The sequence below is a fragment of the Rhea pennata genome, chromosome 1, assembly GCF_028389875.1.
Source record: "Rhea pennata isolate bPtePen1 chromosome 1, bPtePen1.pri, whole genome shotgun sequence".
NCBI classification, from domain to species: Eukaryota; Metazoa; Chordata; class Aves; order Rheiformes; family Rheidae; genus Rhea; species Rhea pennata.
In genome coordinates, this window is record NC_084663.1 from 197,346,472 (window position 1) to 197,366,344 (window position 19,873).

At 44.2% G+C, this 19,873-nt stretch overlaps 1 protein-coding gene across 1 annotated transcript; it reads left to right on the plus strand.

The window, feature by feature from the left end:
- The first annotated feature begins 2,444 nt into the window (after positions 1-2,444).
- Positions 2,445-3,122, plus strand: LOC134141266 (gap junction beta-6 protein-like). The gene has a single exon (XM_062577354.1). It carries the CDS (start codon positions 2,445-2,447, stop codon positions 3,120-3,122), a length of 678 nt encoding a protein of 225 aa, XP_062433338.1.
- Positions 3,123-19,873: the final 16,751 nt, after the last annotated feature.

Sequence of the window (19,873 nt, forward strand, 5' to 3'; positions counted from 1 at the left end):
CCCGGGCGCCCCGCGGGCGGGCGGAGGCGGGTTAAAAGCGGCGACAGGTAAGCAGGGAGGGAGCGCAGAGCTCCGCGGCGCCGCTGCGCAGCCCCGGCGGCCGTGCCGTGCCGTGCCGTGCCAGGTGAGGCTCCGCCGTGGCTCCCGCGTGCCGGGAGGTGGGGTCGGGGCTCGGGTGCGCGCACCCCCGCGCAGGGCCGGCTCGGCGGGGGATGCGCGGAGGGGGGCCCGGGGCCGGGCCGGAGCCGCCGGCGGTGCAGCGCGGCCCGGGCAGCAGCCGCGGCCCCGCAGCGGGGGCAGGGCTCCCGCAGGCTCCCGGCGCGGGCTCACCCCCCCCCCCCCCCCCGGCACCCCCAAAGCGGCGTTTGCAAACTTCGGCTGAGAGGAGCCGTTAGCTCCTTCAGCCGTTTCGGGCCGGCGTTTCCCGCTGCAGAGGGGTCGCGGGGGCTCTGCTCGCGGTGCACCCGAGCCGGGGCGCAGGGACAGCGGCAGGGCCGGGGCCGCCCCATGGCACCCGGGTGCAGCCGTGCCGTGGGCATTCGCTGTGGTTTCCGATAGGAATGGTGGGTGGGCGGGTAGACGCGCCTAGCCCCTACCGCCGGTCTCGTAGCTTCTGTAGCAGCCGATGAGCCAGGAGACTCTCTTTCTTTTCTTTTCTTTTTTTCTTTTTCTTCTTCCCCCCCCCCCCCTTTTTTTTTCTCCTTTTCCCTCTCCCTGCTCCCGTAGATTTGCAGCAGGGGTTCAGGACTGCAGTGTGAGCCCACACTTGGAGTCCAGGTTGTTCATATGGACTTCAAATACTCTCTGTTGGTCTTGATTAGCTTCTCCTCTGAGGGTTTTACTGATTTCTTTTTTTTTCTCCCCAATTATTTTTTTAAGTGAATACACAACAGATGAGAAAATTCTTCACAGAAAGATGCAGATATCTGATCATAGCCAAAAGTTTAGCATTTAGGTTAAGCAGAAATCCGCATAAATTGTTGCCAATCGCTGCAGAGAGAGAAAATGAGAAGGCTAAGGAATTTCAGCCAACTGCTGCCTTCTCAAAGCTTTTTTTTTTTTTTTTTCTCTCTCTCTGTTTTACCCAGTTTCACCTTTCCTCATCACAGTAAATCTCTAACCTCTCCCTCTTGCCTCAAGGCCTGTCCGTACAAGCAAGGCCCTTGTACCAAGGAACTGTGTTGGGGCATGTTATTTTTTTTATTTTTTTTATTTTTTTAAGCTGTGTTGTAACTATAGTAGGGTAGAAAAAAAAAATTTTTAATCCCCTCCCTTCCTCTCCCCCCCCCCATTGCAAGGTACCATGCTGTCACCACAACATACACCCTGTTCCAAGAGAAGGAGCTCTTATCCAAGGCCAGAGTGGCTCTCCCACACAGTAAAGTTAAGCCTTAGCCACAAAAGATGATGGACCAGCTCTGCAAGTTCCTAGCTAGGGTTTCAAAGGGTTTTGTCCAGTTCAGTGATAGTTTCCAAATGGCTGTGATTAGTGAAAGCCAAGTTCTGAGCCTTGATATTGATTTCAGCAGAACTTGAGCCTAATTTTCAAAGGGGTTAAAGAGTGTATTTGGGTCTTCAAGAGTCAAGAGGCAGGGAGGAAGGCTGAAATGGAGCTTCTTTGAAGTTTGACCTCCTGTTTCTTTCAGTGGAGTGTGATAGGATCTAGAAAATCAACATTAACTCTTTAGCTGATGGTGTTTCTCTTCATCTCTCTGGCTTTGTTCATCTCCTTTTTGGATAAGACAGAGCTCAATGTGGAAAGGCAGGCCCTGCAGTGTCTTTCCTTCTTTCTTGGTTACTGCTGTAAATGTGTGCAGCCCTGAGAGGACCAGCCTGAAGTTTCTCAGCAGTGTTGGCAAAAGCAAATTTACTTACAGGGATGAAGGGGCTGCCAAAAAAGAGAAGAGTCTGAGCTGCAACAGGCAGCCTTGGAAGCAAAGAAAGCAGCAGCCAATCCAGCCTTCCAGGGCTATGGCATTGGCAAAGAATGAATCCTATGAAAATCACTTAGAGGTCTCCACTTTGCCTAGTCTGGCCTTAACTCATGCAGTCATATCATGCTTCGCCATAGCTTTGGCAAATCACCATTGAAAGTCAACCACAGAAAGGGAAATATCTCAAGAAAGAGAAGGAGAGCATAGAGGAAATGCAGGGAGGCAGTTTATTTGAAGAAGTAGTGTACTTTTTGTCTCAAGCTTTGAGAAAAGTAACGAGGTAGGGTGGGCCATCATAACTATATATAAAGGAGAGTGTTTAATGTGGTGTTTGAATCTATCATCTTCTAAGTATATGGATGGTGTTAATAAGTGACCTGCATTTGCCTTTGAGTACTGGGAAGTCTATCAGTCCGTAGAAGGTACAGTACTGATTCTTCACCCCTTGAAAACTGATCATTTGGTGTCACCTTTATGTCAGGTTACAGGTAGAAGGACACAGAAAAGAAGATGGACTGGGGAGCTCTGCAGAACATCTTAGGAGGTGTGAATAAACACTCCACCAGTATTGGGAAGATATGGCTCACAGTCCTGTTCATCTTCCGTATCATGATCCTGGTTGTAGCAGCAGAAAGAGTCTGGGGAGATGAACAACAAGACTTCGTCTGCAACACACTTCAACCTGGGTGCAAAAATGTTTGCTATGACCATTTTTTCCCCATCTCTCATATCAGACTCTGGGCCTTGCAGCTGATCTTTGTTTCCACACCTGCACTGCTGGTGGCCATGCATGTAGCTTACACTAGGCATGAGAAGAAAAAGCGTTTCAGAAATGGTGAGAAAATTGATATCGAAGAGCTGAAAAATGAGAAGATTCACATCCAGGGCCCCCTGTGGTGGACATACACCAGCAGCATCTTCTTCAGGATCATCTTTGAAGCCATCTTCATGTACGCTTTCTACTACATGTATGATGGGTACCAAATGCCTCGCCTGGTAAAGTGTAATGCATGGCCCTGCCCCAACACAGTGGATTGTTTTGTTTCTCGGCCCACTGAGAAAACCACATTCACTATTTTCATGCTTGCTGTGTCTGGGATCTGCATGATGTTAAATTTGGCTGAATTGTGTTACCTAATGATAAAAGTTTGCATGAGAGAACGCAGGAAATCAACAGCTTTAAAATAACTCCCCTAGTACAATTTCATAGCTCCCACTTTACTCAAACTTTCTTAGGTGTCCGAAAACAATCTGCAGTATTTCCACGCTCAAGGAAAGGACAAAAATGGAAGATCATTTGTAATTATAAAATGATAACCTCCCTGGGAAGCTGCCACTGAGCTTAGTTCGTGAGCTAATTCAGTGTTCTCTTATCTACAAATAAAGAGAGCAGCCTTTTGGCAGCAACTTTTCCAAGTATGTCTTCTGATGTGATTCTGTTGGTGGGATAGGGTTGCTTTTCAAAAAGTGGGAGTCAAGAGGAGGCTCCTATGCCCAAAGGAGAGGCAGAAATCATAAACACCTTGCCTGCATTGCACTAGTCAGCTTCAGAGTAAGTGCTGAACAAAAGAGTTTTGATCAAAGTGGGATGAAGGGTGTTTTTGGAGAACTTGCTCCTTGTGAAAGACAAGAAGACAGAGAGGCATTCATGTTTATAGCAGGCATATTATTCTTTCTCTAAGCACTTTTGAGAACAAGGTAAAGGGACTAGGAACACAGGCACTCCATGGCAGCACATATGCCACCAGCTCCACTGGGGACCAGCAATATTTTAGCTTTTCAGCTCCTCACTGGCACTGAGGAGCCACCCCAACAGGGATGGCAGTGGCCAGTCTCACCATACAGTTGAGACTGCAGCCTCCCTTCATTCGCAGGAGCTGCAGCAGTGGGAGGACTGAAGTTTTTTTTTTTTTTTTCATTCTCTTGGTCAAGTGAAAAAAGGCTTGCTGCCTTGGAGAGGAAGGGACAGTGGGACTGTCTTCCACCTGGTTTGCTCTCCCACAGCATTTTGTAGAGACCCTCAGTACAGTAGATTTTTTTTTTTTAATCTGATGAAGAGACTTTTTACCACTTGGCTAGATCTCCTTTAGCTGTTTATGTTTGAAGACTTCTGTTCAGGGAAGAACAAAAAAATTGCCTCATTATTTCATTCTATTTATTATCTAGGACAGCATGATATACAGTGATATACCCCTACCAATGCTCTTTCCATCAGTCGTCAATTTTACAGAGGCTTTTCTCCACAAAACCTTCTCCTTGTACCTTTCAAGGAAATACATCAAACCACTACTCATCTCTCCAATATCTCACATCATGAGACTGAATCATCCTTCCTCCTCTTACTGTATGTCCAGTAAGAATTACAGACACCTTGCAGAGCTACAATTGCAAAGTGTCCCAATCAGAAATGAGGAAGAAGTTGATATTTCTCTTAAATTTCACATTGCTAAACTGTGAATTGTGTATTACTAACTGGAAGAACTATGTGAGTCAGTCTGATCTTGTCTGTTCACAATAGTCCCAAAATGCGTTCAGGTTTACGCTGTCATAGGCAGTTACACCAGCACATACAGCACCACACATCTCCCCAGTGCCTGCCCATTGAACCCACTTGTGGAAAGCTGGCTATTTATCCTCATTGGCTTTAATAACTACTTTTCCCTTCAGAAGATTGAGCACTATCTCAGCTTCTCTTTTTGCATCCACCAGCTCCTCCAATACACTCAAATTTATCACTGCTGGAGTAAGCAAAGATGCATTAATTAAGGCCCACGTCTTCTCGCTATGCCCTGGCAGCTTAGCCTAAGCATGCTCCCATTGCTGGTGTGCTATAACCCAGTGTTACAAATTAACTGCATAGAAAAGTATGGTGGCTAATAGGGAAGCAGCGGGAAAAAAAAAAAAAAAAAAAAAAAAAAAAGCATCTCAGAAGCATGAACAAAAACATGGAAAGTCATTAATAATGAGCTGAACTGGAAATATGGTCCATGTTCCACGTGGTCCATCCTTAATTCAACTCTAAAGAAAAAAGCTTGGCACATATCAGGTTTGTGGTTGGTAGGGTTCCTGCATTGTTCCATGTACAAGTACAAAGAGAACAAACTATTTACACTCTTAGTGCATTAGTATTACATTAGTATTTGACTAACAACAAGATTTCTATTTTCTTCTGAAACCATAATTAAAGCAGCCTTGTGGTGCCTAGGGTTCTGTCTCACTTGCATGTGCCATATATTACGTAACATGTTTAATGAAAATCTCTTTACTATCATAAAAAATGTATGCGCCAATACTGCTACATTTAATAGCCAAGAGCTACTGTAAGCACTTTAGACTTCTGCTGAAGGTTACTTTCCAGGTGGTTGCATTGCCCATTGTCCTACAGACTTCATTAGCTGCCAATGGAACATCACAAATGTGACCTGCACTAGAAATCAACTCTTCAGTCTAAATCAGTTGTGTACTAGCAGAGCTGCAACTGATAAATAACTTAGCAGCTCCATAAGACAGAGATTGGTCTCACAGTCTACCCTTGAGTTTGACTGGAATTTAGTTTAGACTGGAATAAGAATATAAGAAGCGCCAAAATTGATAGCACTATTTAATTATCTTCAGCTAGCAGTTTGGCCACTGGATATCATGAAGCAGACAAAGAAAGAAATTGGGAAAGTCCCTGGAAGTGGCCAGGAAAGGACCTTGATTCAGAACTGTAGCACCAGTGACAATAGGTCTATCAGGTAATTTACTGCCTGTGACATTTCTTTTCTGTTTGTATTTGACTAAATAGCTGCTTTGTAAGAGAAAAAATATTCAGTAACTTCACAGGAACTAAGCCCTTTGTACCTATTTCTGTGTACTACATTGCATGGTTGACCTCCTACAAATGGTTTTCATACAGATTAAAATACAATGCTGTATTGGAATTGTGTCTGTCCTTTCCTGAAATACACCAGAAATGTTTAGCTTTTTGGCACTGAGTTCCTAGACTTTTTTCACAATGAACATTGCAAGGCTATTGACAACCAGAGCAGCAAATCTGAAATCATGGCTCTAAAGGAGGAAGAATGCTCTTCAAGATATTTTAGGAGCTACTTATTTTTTACCATCAGACCATCTTGGCTTGTCCCTGTCATTTTCTGTTTCTCTTCTGTAAAGCTGGTCCAGCTCTGACCTGGTATTTTTTATATATGCCCTCCTAGCCACCCAAAGAAGCCTCTTTATCCTGGGCATGTAAAAGCTTTAAGCTTTAATTGGCAGCATCCCTGTCTGGCATTTCACCTTTGCAAACACAGCTTCAGTTACCTCTGGCTACCCTACAATTCAGCCTCAGAGTTGACTGTACATTCACATGTGCCTCCTCCTTTTTTCTGCACTGTATGCACTGATACTAACTCACTGTTAATCTTGCATCTGCCTGCTCTATGCCCACTGCAATCCATGGTATTTGAATAAGCCCATCTACTAAAAAAAAAAAATCTTCCCCAAGTATGCTGCCAGGTAGGCAGATGCTTGCATCAGCCCTTCTGGTAAAGGTGTGATGCGGTATCAGTAACGACATACAACTGAAGGAAGTATGTGTTGAGTGAACTGATAGAGAACTTAGCTGGGCTATGAATCACTGCAGCCTGCAGATGAATAAAATTTATTGTGTTCAAATGCTGTTTGCTCTTCACTTTTTCATTACAGAAAAGCTGTACTTTTGAAGCTGCTTTCATGCTGCTGTTTCAAACAACAGTGTGCACTGAGCGCTAGAGAAAAAGGAAGCACCAGAATGTAGCCAAGGAACAGCCCAGTTCCATGTACTGCAGAGAACCAAACAGCATTTCCTTCACAGCACAGCACAGTACCTACACTAATAAATACTGTGGTGTCTGAGTGAAGTCACACTGGCCCAAGGCAGGCAGAGTTTTTCAGTACCCGAGATGTGCTGGGCCAGCTTATCTATTTAGATAAACACCTATATTTGCTGTCCTCTTGGCAATTATGGGCTTTGCACTATAGGCTTGTCAGCTGGGAAAGAAAATAGCAGTCCTAAAATACTTAATTTAGAATCATGAAATTTGGATAAAAAAATAATTTGACGATCATTTTCTACTGAGATTCAACCTTTAAGATGGCACATAAATATCCTCTCACATCTCCAAATGGATTAGCAGGATTGCTGCACTTTCTTTTTATGGGTGACAAAAATTTCCTGTAAGTTTTCCATCCAACTATCAACATTTCTCTTGTCATATGTCTCCTTTCATTCAATCTGAAGTTACTATAGCTGTTGTAGCATAGAGTTAATCCCTTAATTCCATTGTTTCTGAGTTTTCCCAACTGGAACATAAAAGATGACAACTGTGTCTTGTGCACGGAGAGCAGGAAAGTTTAATTTAGAACTGTTTGCTAAGATCATTGCAAAGACAAGTGCCAGAAAAATGTAATTTTTAACTATTGTGCCATAAAGATTTCAAACCAATGCTATGTTGCATCATTAATGTAATGCCTAATTATGGTTAGTCATGTCCCTGCCCTAAATATTGCATCTTTTCCAAGGACCAAGTGTTTAAAATACAGCTTAAATAGCTTCCACAATCACTTCATCACAAATAAACAGAAACAAACTACACACTTACCCACACACATCTGCACATAGAGGAACAAACTGACTAAAACATTATCTCACTTTTATCTCTTAGAAAATTCAAACAATTATGATATGGATTTGTCAGGAATAATTTCTGTCTATCCCATGATAACAGCTTCTATGTACAGCAGTTATTAGTAGTTATTAGTGACTCATTGTCAAAATGTGAGGATCCACCAAATGGCATAAACTGTATGCAGCTGGGAGGAGCTGCAAGCACATGGGAGGAGAGGATTAGAACTCCATAAGATCTTTATCAGTAGAAGAAAAGGTTTAACTGAAGTAGTTTGGGAAGCTGAGAAAGACTAAATGCCACAGTTCAGAAGGATCAAGCACTTGCAAAATTGTAGGATGAAGACCTGTTCTGAAGAAATTAATAGTTTTGCAGAGAAGAGCTGGAGTTTGTAGCAGATCACTAGTGGAACACTAACATTATTGACCTGGAAAAAAATATCAGACTGGGTGCATAAATGTCTGCCAAAAAGACAATGTTTGAAATAATGCTACCACTCTTTTTAGCATCTGCAGCTCCTTATCTGGAACTTACTTTAGTGCAATCTGTCAAAAAAATATGCATCTGCTGGAGAAATCCAGAAGTCAGGAATAACAATGATCAAATATCTAGAATGTACACAGGACCCATGAGGAAAGCTTGAGAGAAATGAGTTGCCCTAGAAAAGTCTGAAGGAAGACCCAATAGCACTGTTCAAATATGTAAAAAACTGTGGCAAAGATGAGAATTTTTCTCTTTGCATCTGCTGCTAACAGGGCAAGAAACAACAGGCTTACATTGCAATGAGATGCTGGCTAGTCACTGCAAAAAGCTCTCTGTGGAGAGGGCTAAGCACTGAGTCAGATGATGGGGCTCTCCATCACTGAAGGTTTTTAAGGACAGGTTAGTTGAACATTTGTTGAGGATGATGCAGGTATGGGACTCTTCTACGGGACAGAGGGAAGAGTTAACATCTGTGGGGGAGGGGACCAGTTGTACTGGTTCTTTTTGCCAAGCCAAAGCTCAACTACTAAATCAAAATTAAAATCTTGTTCATATAAATTCAAGGTTACATATCGGTGCAGGGTCTATCCAGTATGTTCTATACCAGCATGGTTCCTCTGCCCTTTTAACTATTGCAATAATGCATTTTTTGTGCTATAATTAATTCCACTTAAAACACAAGAGGTGACATTATGAATAAATACAATCGTAATTTATATAGATGAATTTGGTCATGGGTGTTCTTTCATATTCTCCTCAGCAGAGTGAGTAAAGAGCTCCTCTTGCCTTGCTCTTGTATCTCACAACATCGATATTCCTCCCAAGAGCAGCTAGATTGTCTCTACAAACTTTCCAGTCTTTCCTGGACAAGCCACTAAAACCCAAGTCAACTTTCCATTTTGCTGCCGTGAGCTCAGCTGACTATACGTGCAAACATTGCTAGAGATTACTGCAGCCTAGTCTTCACCCAGCAGAACTTTCACAGCAGTAATGCGTCGTTTCATGTTACTGGTTTCTTCTAGTTCAAAGGCAGATACACACTGTGCAGCAGTCTGAATTTTTTATAGAAATTTTCCCATACATAAGCTCTGCTTGTTTTTCTGTTTCAAGGCAGGAGATCTATTGCTGTTCCTTTCTTTGGAAGGTGGCCAGTATTAGAGGCCTTTGCAAACTCATGATGCATGTCAGTAAGGTATACTCCCGCTAAAATATACTGTATTTGTTCTTGTCCTGAACACAGTGGAAAAGAAATGTCGGATAGGCAATTTCCTTGTTTATAAGCTATGGTTGTGGTTTAGCATTACAAAGTCTTCACTGGTAATACTAGTTTACGGTATTAACACTGATTTCATCCCTTCTTGCTCATTCCTACCCACCTGCTTCTTTCTCCTACCCCATCCAACGCAGTGCCTCCATTCCAGGATCTTTACCGTGCCAGCGCAGTTGTTTGCACAGCTGCGCTGAGCACTGGATTAGGTGATTGTTTTAGGTGATGACGAAACAAACATTTTCATTTGCTGGATTGTTTTCTAGCTGGATCAGTTCCTTGATCTGGCTTACAGAGAGGCCACATGAACTTTTATGCTGACGTGACTGCAGGGCAGTAGGCCATGGCATTAGGCAAGAGCTTCAGGCAGTTAACAGAAGGAGGTGGACGGAATGGCCATGTCTTAAGCTGTATTGGCTGCTCCAGATCTTGTAATTTCAACCCACAGCCTCTGGCTGTATTTTCATAAGTGGCTGCTACCAGAAAGGGGACAGTCTCCCCACCTTTTCCCTTTTCCCCTACTGTGCCCTTCCCTGTTCTCCTTTCCTCTCTCCTGGCCCTACTTCTCCCCTACCAGCCATTTTCTCCCTTGCTCTGGCGCACCCTCCTCTCAACTCTTCTATCAGTTAATTTAACTCACTAACTGAACAGAAAAATATTTGAAGTCTAGGCTTTGCTTTATTTTCAGCCCAGTTAGTTTTCTTCCAGGTTTGTGGCAGGCATTAGAGTCTTTCAAATACCAATACTTCTCTTTTATTTCTTCATATTTTTGGCAGTAGTGTGGAGAAATAGCTTCAAGCCATGACAGAATAGTAAAAACGTCATTCCTCTCAAGATTCTGCATGTCTCATGTCTCTTTCATTTCTTCCTCATACCAGATGCCTGGTTTGTATAGTCAGAATTCTTCTGCTACATCTCAAAAGCAGCTTTTGCTCCCAGGTAGGTGACTGAACGCATCTCACTGCTACATAACTCAGAGCAGTTCAGTTTTGCCAGTGTTTTAAGAGACTTCCAGTTCCCAGTGGAGTTCTGAGAGGATGCCTGTTCTGGCGGCTAAAAGTGGCCTAGAAGCCCAGCATAACTCTCAGCTCTACTGTAGTTTTTCTGTATGCCTAGGAGAAGTCATTAAGTTCTCTTGTGCCTTCATTCCTACAAAACAGCAATAACAATAAGCCCTCCTGTCACCAGTTCTTATTTGCTAATATTCTTTGTTCTCTTAGGTGTTTGTCGGTATCATCTAACACACAGAACACTAACCACCAAGTGGCATAACGATAATAGCTATTTGATATGAGATTAGACTACTGCTCCATTTTTTATTACAGTTTTATTTATTAGTTGAATAGTTCTAAATACTAAAGTCTTTCAATTTACTCCATGTGGAAAACAACTAGAGGAGAAGAATAAACTTTAATTCAGACTGTGCCTGCTGAGATAACAGTAGCCTTCCTTTAACATTCAAATCCCTTTAGTGCCATCTTCTGTGCCAGAGTGGCATATCAAGCACAATTCTCTTTATTGACACAGAGCGCTACAACATGCCAAACCGAAGATCTTCTCAGCTCTTTTCTTTGTGCTGAATGTTTGGACAAAACTGCTATCAGCACTGCCATGCCACATACCCCTTCAAGTGGCTTGTTCAGTAGTACTGATACGTACCACAGTTTAGAGGTCTCTCCACTAAATTATTCTGGGGTGCACAGAGACAGCACCAGTGGTCCTCTTCCAAACAGGTGCTTACATTAGAAATAGCATGGGATGAAATACTGTTTTCAGTCAAGACTAATCTGTAAAAGTTCCAATTTCTCGTAGCATAGCAACTCAAGTTCAGGCTAAGATCAGGATATATCCCCTTAGTTTATGAGATCTTTTTATCATTTCATAAAGCTTGGTATCTCTTTTTGATCTTTTCCCCTGTACTTCACAGTGCAAGCTTGTGTCTTCTGATCTTAAAAAATACTGTCTGACTGTTCTCTTCTCCCACTCCTTTAACCCCACTCTGTCTGCCCCAAACACATTCACACAGCGCTCCTCTAAAGATTTGGCTACACACAGAACAGGGCTTGTCACCTATGTGGAGGCCATTTCAAGATGAAAAGTGAAATTAAAGCAGATAATTAAAGGAAGTCTGGAAATTACGTAAGTATGCATTTTAATGTGAAAAAATAAACATGGATGTAAATTTTATTTTGCTGTCTAGTATTAATGACAATGGAGGGAAACCTTTAAACATAATAAGAACCTGGGTATTTGGACCAAAGTGGCATCTGGCCACTGACATTGCTGTGCACCTTTAAAGACAAGTGTCAATGACGAAGCTGGCAGGATGGCCCTATCATGGGAAACCGTCTATCAGAGTATCCATATTAAAGCACACTTCTGAATACTTATTATTCTATAAATTTCAGCATATCTTCCTTATAAATTAATTTTTCAGGGAGACATGTCCTATTTTCTCTAATTCCCCAAATTTGGTTCAGATCCTCCTGTTCTAGTATATGACTGTCAAATAGCCCCTCATACTATCTTAGCATGCTCTTATGCTTGGGTTTTTGCCAGTGAATAATTTGTTCCTTTCAGGTTTCATCCAGTGATTTTGCATCCTTACATGCCTCATTTTCTACAGATGTCCCATAGAGTTTTATTGACAGTCCAAACCTCTTCTGGTAAAAACGAAGAATTCTTGGAAAATATATGATGAGTTTAACTCCATGGACGTCAGGCATTACATCAGATAATCCCCTTTCAAGATGTATTGAATTCTGTACCAACAGCCTTCTGTGGCAGTACAGAACAGCTCTTGTAGAATCTCATTGCTCGCTTGACTAAGAATATTTTTCTAACCAATAGAAACACAGAATCACAGAACAGTTAAGATTGGAAGGGACATCTGGTAATCAACTAGTGCAACCCTTGCTGCTCAAGCAGGGCCACCTAGGGCACTTTGCCCAGGACCATGTCCAGATGACTTCTGAATAGCTCCAAGGATGGAGACTCCACAACCTCTCTGGGCAACCTGTTCCAATATTTGACCACCTTCACAGGAAAAGAAGTTTTTCCTTATGTTCAAATGGAGCTTCCTGTGTTTCAGTTTGTGCCCATTGCTTCTTGCTCTGTCACTGGGCACCACTGAAAAGAGTCTGGCCCATCCTCTTTACACTTCAGATACTTGTACACATTGATAAGATCCCCCCGCTCACTCTTCTCTTCTATAGGCTGAGCAGTCCCAGCTCTTTCAGCCTTTCTTCATAAGAGAGATGCTTCAGTCCTCTAATCATCTTTGCAGCCCTACACTGAACTTTCTCCAATAGTCCTGTGTCTCTCTTGTACTGGGGAGCCCACAACTGGACATAGTAGTCGAGATGTGGCCTCACCAGGGCAGAGCAGAGGAGGAGGATCACCTCCCTCGATCTGCTGTCAGCACTCTTCCTAATGCATCCCAAAATACCACTGGCCTTCTTGGCCACAAGGGCATATTGCTGCCTTATGTAACCACAAGGCATATGTAAGTTGTTGTTCACCAAGACTGCCAGATCCTCTCCACAGAGCTGCTTTCCAGCAGGCCAACCTCCAACCTGTCCTGGTACATGGGGTTAGTCCTCCCTAGGTGCAGGATGCTGCACTTGCCTTTGCTGAACCTCATGAGGTTCCTCTCTGCCCATCTCTCCAGCCTGTTGAGGTCTCTCTGAATGGCAGCACAGCCCTCTGGTGGTCTTCCAGTTTTGTATCATCATCAGACTTGCTGAGGGTGCACTTTGTCCCTTCATCCAGGTCACTGATGAATAAATTGAACAAAACTGGACTATTGGCCCCTTGCTAGCTACAGGCCTCCAACTAGACTTTGTGCCATTGATCACGACTCTTCAAGCTTTGCCATTCAGCCACTTCTTGATTCACCTGTCTGCTCATCTAGACCATACCTCACCCGCTTGCCCATGAGGATGTCAAATGCCTTCCTGAAATCAAGGTAGACAACATTCAATGCTTTCCTCTCATCTACCCAGGCACTCATTTCATGATGGAAGGCTATGAGGTTGGTTAAGCAGGATTTCCCTTTTGTGAATCCATGATAACTACTTCTGATCACTTTCTTATCCTTCATATGCTTGAAGATGGTGTCCAAGATTAGCTGTTCTATCATCTTTCCAGGGATCAAGGTGAGGCTGACTGGCCTGTAGTTCCCTGAGTCCTCCTTTTCCCTCTTCCTTTCTTTCCTTGGGTCCTCATTCTTCTTCTTCCTTTCCCTCCTTTCTCTTTTGTCACTGGAGTGACATTTGCTTTCTTCCAGTCCTCTGTCACTTTTCCTGATTACCACAACCTTTCAAAGATGACTGAGGTATCAAGGCCAGCTTACACCAACGATGGAACACCACTGAAATCTTCAAGATACTGAAAAATACCACCTGAAACCTCCAAGATACTGAAAAAGCAATCATGGAAATACCAGGTACTCCGTATTACTAAATCTTCTGGACAGATGGCTGGAAGTGAGATATATCTCTATTCTTTTCCCTATAAACAGACCTCCTGCCCTTCAGCTGCCTGATAAGCTGAGACTTATACTTGTTTGTCTCGTGTCACCATTACCTTTTAGTTTAATTGACATTTTCCTCCTCATTCAGTTGAAATATTTATAGGGAGCAAACAAGGACCGCAAGGATACAAGGACATATGCATAGTCTGCTTCAGTTTGTCACCAGTCCTCGGTTCCATGCTGCTCTTCACAGAGCTTCTCATATCAAATTTGTCTTGTACAATATTTTTACTGAAGGGAAGAACAAAGGGCCTTGAGAATGACCTGATATGGTTATGCTTCCACCTCTCTGACTGGCATGTAGCTCACTCTTAATAGAAATTTGTGTGTTAATGCTGAAGAGTCATCGTGCTGTTTTTTAGTTATTCTGCCTCATGTTTTCTCTCCTGAAGGCAACAGCCATGAACACAGAAGTCTGGCCAAAAGGTAGGCAATGGTAATATCTTTGAGCACGGATGCTGAAAGTATCAAGAGACACATTTAAATCATCATGTGGACACATAAAATGTAGTTACAATTGATCAAACTTTTCAAGCAGTCTATGCACAACCACATGACAGCTATTCTGGACTGAGGAGGGTCTGTGAGAAGACACTTTTCAAAAATGATATCCATAATGCCTTCTTTTCCTACATGGCCTTAGTCATGAGACAGCTTTATAAAACTTGAGGAGCCTCTGGAAGTACTAAGGGGAGTTAATGCGGCGTTGCTTTATATTCTGAAAAGGCAGAGATCTGGCTTGCCCTAACAGCAGGGACTGCTGAGTGTGGAGCACCTCGGCATGCGGGGGAGGCAGCCCGACCGGGCAGAAACACAAACCAAAGCCTTCTCTGTGAAGGGTTTAAGACACATTTAACATCTTGTAGATGAAAGCGAGATTCTCTTACTTTTCGCTCCATTGGCCCCAAAGAAACCACCCAAGAGCCTGCCAGTGAGGCCGAGAGGCTCCGGTGAGCCGTTACAGCCGTTGCCGCGGGGCCGACGGTCGGCGCGGCGCTGCCAGCGAGGCCGAGCGGCTCCGGCGAGCCGTTACAGCCGTTACCGCGGGGCCGACGGCCGTTGGCGCCGGGCCGCGCCGCGCCGCCGGGCGGCGCTGCGCCGCGCCGTGGCAGGGCGGCTACCGCGGGCGCGGGAGTCTCCGTTTTACACACGTTTTCCTTAAGAACGCCTCTGTGCTCCGTGCAGGTGGCTAACTGGGCGATGAGCCCTTTCCCACTGCCGCGAACGAGTGGCAGCGAGTGCCCGCTGCCGTGCCCCGACTGCACAGAGCCCTCCGGGCCAGCCCGGGACGCGGGACCCGCCGGTGCCCAGGACGGGCAGCGGGAGCGGACATGGAAGGAACCTGAGGCAGCGGCGAGAGCCCTGTGGGCCGGACGGCGCCCCAGCGACCCCCGCCGCTCTGCTGGGGGCTCCAGGGTGCGGGAGGTCGGGGAGCGGAGGCAGAAAGCCGCCGGGATGGCGCGGCAGGCGCCCAGCAGCCCGTCCTGCGCCAGAGCCCCGCGGCAGCGCGCTGCGTGCGGAGCTGCCGGCTGTGGGAGGCGGGCGAGGGGAGGGGGGAGAGGGAGGGACGGGTGCCCGGTGCCTATAGGGGAGGCTGTCCCAGGCCGCGCACCACAGGCGGCCTCCAGGCGACGGGCCGCCGCCTGGGCGAGCGGGCTGTGGCGCGGGAGGCAGCAGGTAGGGCTCGGCCGGCCCTGGGGGCAGAAACCCGCCGGCGGCGCCTCCTTTCCCCTCTCTTAAGAAGAGCTTGGGGGCTCTTTCCCCTCCTTCCCCTTTAAATGACTCCCAGGACTCCTCCGAGCGAGTTACGCTTTTGTTCCTTGAAATAGCCTTACAGAAAGCGTAAGTACAGCTGCCCCGCCGGTGCCGCGCGGCGGCGGCGCGGCCCGGTGCCCGCCGGGGGCCCCGCCGCGGTGCCCCCGGGGCTCGGCGCAGGCCAGCAGGAATCGCGGAAAGGGGATTTAACCACCCAGGAGCCGCGGGGCGGGTGTCCGCGGCGCCGGCCCCGCCGAGGGAGCCGCCGGCGAAGAGAGGAGCTCGCAGCCGGGGCTCGTATCGCTGCGAGGGGCCGTGAGCTGCGCCTGGCGTGGCAGGGAAAAGTGCTCGGTCCTCACAAAATACCTCGGAAAGTGCACTGCAAGGGGAGGCACCAAATGCCCTTTTGTGTCCTGGACTGTCTCGGCTTTTGCCCAAGTGGGAGTGGGGAAGGCCTTCTTCATGCATCTGAGCATCGATGTGCAGCATTTCAAGCTAGTTTTACTCCTGAAATGGAATTAAATCCTGAGTAAAGCAGACTTGGCATTTCTTTCACCTTTGTAAGTGGTGCCACACACAATAACGGGATCAATGAGTGTAATCTTAATGGCCTGGGGGTTTCTTGGGTGAACTCAGCATTACCTCTGCCCCTTCTCTTCTCTTGAGCATTTTCCTTTTGGGCTTTCTCCTGTGGCACGGGAAATGGCTGGGTGGCCTCCCACAGGCCTTGCGTTGACCAGTCCTTTGCCTCACTCTAGCCAAATGTTTGGTCTGAAGGTTATTGAAAATGTGCCAGTTGCTCGCTTGTTCACTTAGGACTCAAAAGGAATGCAAAATAGTTGAGATGAATATACATTCTTTGGAATTTTCCACAGATACTTACGACTTTATTAGGCAAACGTTTAAACGTTTGCCATTGCTGCAGGCTGTTTGTTTCCCCCCCGTAGGCATAGTATCAAAAGACATTTTGTCCATCCCAGACTCATTGAGGAAATCACATAAGCCTGGAATGTTATTAGGACTCCCTAATAGTCCTAATAGTCCCAAGAGTGTGTTAGGTCTGTAAGAGCTGGGAATAAATAGGGAAAAGCAGTTGGACTGAGAAGCCAGGCCCAGATCTTTAAAGGGAACTTTGAAGAGAAAATTCCCCTGGGATGTGTTAGAATTAACCTTAAAAAATGTTTTCCATCTGACAAAAGTATCCTTTGAGAAGTTTGAACAAGGTATCTGATATTGTCCCCCTTGCAGTTACTGTAACCTGCTTGAAGCCCCCTCAAACAGACACCTGCCCATCAGGGTGCCTGCTCCTCTGCAGTGAAAGAAAGTCTGGAATATTTGAATTGCTGGAAAGATTTGTCTCTCCCTTGTACGTCTGGGGCGGGGCGCTGCTGCACTGTGCAGTCTTTAGATCTGGGTGGCCGATGGTGTGCGGACACCTGATGGACCTGTCTCGTTCATGCTTCACTCCCTTGGGATGTAGGGGCTGTTACCTCACGCGTGACAGTTACTCCGTAGTGGCCTGGTGGCTGCACGTCCTTCGCACCTCTCAGAGCGTTCAGTGGTAAGTCCCTGTCTTTTAATTCCAAAACAGAGCACTAATATGGCATTTGAATATTTTTGGAGAGGGAAGGGGTTGCTTTTGTTTCTGTTTTTCCCCTTCAGTGGTGAATCAGAGCAAAGGTTTGTTATGTGAGGGAAGGCAGGGTGGAATCTGGCTCTCCTGGGCTCAGCTCTGTGCTCCTTGCACTTTTCCTTTACTCAGGCCAAACTTTCACTAAGTCAAGAGGCGTTTTGCCTGGGACTTAAGGAAGAGACTCCAACCTAGTAAAGTATTTAAGGTAATAACAAGATCAGTTAAGTGACTCATTTCTTACAAGTGTTTGAAGTACAATGAAAGTGATAGTAACTGCAGCTGAAAGTCTTACACTGTGAGCAAGAGGGAGGGTATTTTTCAAGCCATCATTTAACCAAGTTTATAAAGCAAATTAAGAAGCCTCAACTGTTGTGTTTTTTATTTATGTACATGGCCAACTACCTTTACTTTTCACTGGAAGCTACAATAGCTAATTCTATCCCTCTGTGTCTCTCACTTTGTTTGGAATGACATGATAACACTGCAGATTTTGTGCAGTGTGCCTAGTTTTACTGGATTTAAATTATGACTTTCAACCAGAGTTAAAAAACTGATAGTAATTGAAATGCTCAATTATTATTTTTTTAAAAAAGTAAATATTGGAAGTTGTTTTTTTTTGAATTGCTTTTAACAGCAATTTTCTCTTATACTAGTTTGTAAAATCTTGATGATTTTAAAGATAAAAATCTGAATCTCATAGCAGCTATTGCAAAGTGGAACAAGAAATGAAAGAAAGCATGGGCTGAAAGTTTGAGATACTGTATGACAGAGACATCTGTTAAATCCTAAAATAGTTGCCAAAGGACATTTTTTAATATACCAGTATAATAAAACCATAGTACACCAGTCAGCATAATTTGGTAATGTTTGTAATGCAGTTGTGTGATTTTTTTATGTGTGTATGACTGTGTGTGCATATGTATTTTTGTGTTTATATACGTATTCATGTATGAATAAAATTATAAATAAATTACTGTATTTCACACACCTGATATGTAGTAATGTAGCTCTTCTGTGACATTGTCGGAAATACAAGTAGAAATAATAACTGTCAAGGTTGTAGATTCCAGATTACAATTATTTCTCTCCTGTAGGGTGTTACATAAGACATCAGAGCTTTTTAAAATGTATTCTCTCTCTTGCTCATTACCTTTCTCTCTCTCACACACACACACACTCTCCCCATCCACAAAATGTAATTCTGTAAGTACTAAACTTACCAATTGATAATACAGCATTGATTCTTGAATAGAATTCAGTGTGATTTCTGTGAACTGCCTCTTTTTCAATATTTGTCTCAGGAATGAGTTTTTAAGTGATACAAACGATATATGACTCCCAGTGTTTCGAAAATGATCCCAAGATCCATTAAATCCTTGCTTTTTTATACCATTGAATCAGATTCCATTCTGAAACAGATTGTCTATCATTCCCTAACAGCATGAATTACATGAAATACAGATAATGATGTTTCTTTTTGAATCTCTATTTTTTTCAACCACAAAAAGAATAAATATCGCCCTTCACAAACCCTGCCTAATATTAGGGCTAAACAGTTTCCTAGCTCTGTATTTGGAAACATGACCTACAGCACTGGAATTGCCACCATACAGTTGAAGTTTAATATAATACTACAAAAGGAAGCTTGGAATTGCTTTCAGCTAAAATATGGAACGATGGCTGTTTAAATTGAGATGTCTGAATTCAGATTTAGATGTTTAGTTGTGTGGCTTTATTTTTCACTTTTGAGCACTCTCAGCACCCACTGAACTTAATGATGACTACTCAAAGACTGTGTGAGCCCTTGACTTGATGTCATTTAACCATTATTTGCATCAAGGCATCTCTTTGAAATTGTTGATGATTTTTGGATGAATTACCTTGATTTTAAGAATTACTCCACTGGAGAGTTCTTTGATATTGAAGGGAGGTATGGAACCTGGATTTCTGAGAACCCTCCAGCCAGTGGAGGTATGTGTCTTGGCATTGCCTTTGGAAATGACACCCTTGTGTGTGCATATAGGTAATACACATTCTGTCTTGGAGGCAATGTTTGCATAGATGGCACTAAAATGAACATTGGAGTTTTCACCTCTGCTCAGGTTAGATGCTATGAAGTATTCCCTGATTGCTTAAGCACTTTGTGTACTGTGTGAATTTTCTGATACTGGAATACAGAAATAGATTTTTAAATTAATGTAAACATTAGAATATTTTGTTAAGTATATTCTTGAAGAAATATATCGCTGTGTCCCATCCTTTACCATCCTGGATTATCTCAGAATGGGCATTGCTGGTCCATAGCCAAAGGGAGAAATGGCAATTTCCTTCTCCTTGTGGAAGTGGTGCCACACACAGTAATGGAATTGATGAGTGTCACCTTAGCATGCCAGTGGTAACTGTAACCTTTAGTGAATGGAAAATGATTGAGAGTAAATTAGGTGGGATTATTGCTCACCTCTCCTTTACTTAATACAGATCATTATTTTTGTTCTTCTAGTCACAAACATTTTTCAGAAGAGCACAAAAAATCTTGCTTTCGTTGTAGTCGCCCTTTCCTGTTGATCTGAGTGAGGGATATACCACAGTGAACCCATAAAACATCTCTATTCACCTGCTTGT